This window comes from Rana temporaria, chromosome 1 (genome assembly GCF_905171775.1).
Source record: "Rana temporaria chromosome 1, aRanTem1.1, whole genome shotgun sequence".
Lineage (NCBI taxonomy): Eukaryota > Metazoa > Chordata > Amphibia > Anura > Ranidae > Rana > Rana temporaria.
Window position 1 is genome coordinate 251,375,737 of NC_053489.1, and position 1,609 is coordinate 251,377,345.

A 1,609-nucleotide genomic window follows, 5' to 3' on the forward strand; every position below is an offset into this window, starting at 1 on the left:
TTACATGTGGTACCTGTGTCACACCTTCACGAACTACGTTCTTTGGTGTGGCATTGACCGGTCATATTGGTAGGTTGCTTAACAGAGCTTATTAGCCCTGTTGGTATTTATGTCCTTTTGATATCCCAGTTTATTTATATATTGTACCGTTTCTATTTATCAAATAAATATATTTTTTACATTAATACTTGCGTCCGTCCTTGCCATAGTAGCCCCCTTTTGTTGTCCCCAGAGGCACTATTCTTTACCCCTCTGTGGGATAACACCCTTCTGTTTTGTATGCATTGTATTGGCTACGGCAGTGACTCCTCTAACAGTGGAAGTGACCAATTGAGTACATATGGGATATCATTAGAGGTAGTGGGTGGGTACATGCTCAAACTTTTTGTTTTATATGACGTTGTCTTCTTGCAGATCTCGCATCTTTATATTCCTGATCAGAACATGCAAATTCAGATCGCTCTTCCTGAGTGAATCTGTCGGGTAGAAAAGAGAAGGACGCTCCCATAGTGTGCTGTGTTACCTTGGACTGGAAGAACAAGAAACATGGTTCTCCTGTGTATCTTCTTGTATCTGTTTTCTCTTCTGGGTAAGAAGAAGATTAAGAATACAATCTTTATTCTTTTATAGAAATTACTATATATATATTTAACATCTAATATTTGATTTCAGGTGTTATGGCAGACATCCAACTTGTGCAACCCAGTTCAGAGGTGGAGAGTCCTGGATCAAGTGTAAAAATGTCATGTGTAACATCAGGGTACACATTCACCAGTTATGGTATACACTGGATACGACAGGCTCCAGGCAAAGGATTGCAGTGGGTTGGTGCAATCTCCACCAATGCTGAAAAAACCTATTATAATCCATCACTCCAAGGAAAAGTCACAATAACTAAAGACGTCTCACTCAGCACATCATATCTACAAATAGACAGCCTGACATCGGAGGACACCGCCAGATATTATTGTGCTAGAGACACAGTGACACAAAGCATGGAAACTGTCACACAATAACTGTCAGGCACAGCAAATCCTCCAGACACCAGGAAACAACAGATGTTTAAAATCATAGTATTTTTCCTGATTCATAATGAAAACCTTTACATAAAATAATCCTTTTCACTGTGAAAAAAAAACAATATAAACAAGAAATTAGGTAGTCTACTAGAGAGGCATGTTATAATCTATATGGCAGCTGTAATGGACGTGAACAAAGATATAAATATCACATGATTGAATTGGACTTTATGGCTAATATTTCTATGGATACCAACTTTTTTTTTAACCACTTCCAAACCGCGCCTATTCTGGCACTTCTCTCCTTCATGTAAAAATCATATTTTTTTGGGCTTGAAAATTACTCAGAACCCCCAAACATTATGGCCCAGATTCACAGAATGTGGGCGCACATTACGCCGCCGTAGAGTAACCAATGTATGCTACGCCAACGCAGCGCAGAGAGGCAAGCAATGCATTCAGCAAGCCAGTGCACCCAACGCTGTGCCAGCGTGGCATGGGAGTCGAAGGCGTAGGCCGGCGTAGGTGGAAGTGGGCGTGACCCATGCAAATGAAGCGTGACCCCATGCAAATGATGGGCCGAGCGCCAG

General features: G+C 41.1%; 1 gene segment (V, D, J or C); it reads left to right on the forward strand.

Moving 5' to 3' along the window:
- The first annotated feature begins 376 nt into the window (after nt 1-376).
- Nucleotides 377-1,126, forward strand: LOC120940695. The segment is given in 2 exon segments: nt 377-589; nt 673-1,126. Coding segments are annotated over 2 exon segments (387 nt in total).
- The last annotated feature ends 483 nt before the right edge of the window (nt 1,127-1,609 follow it).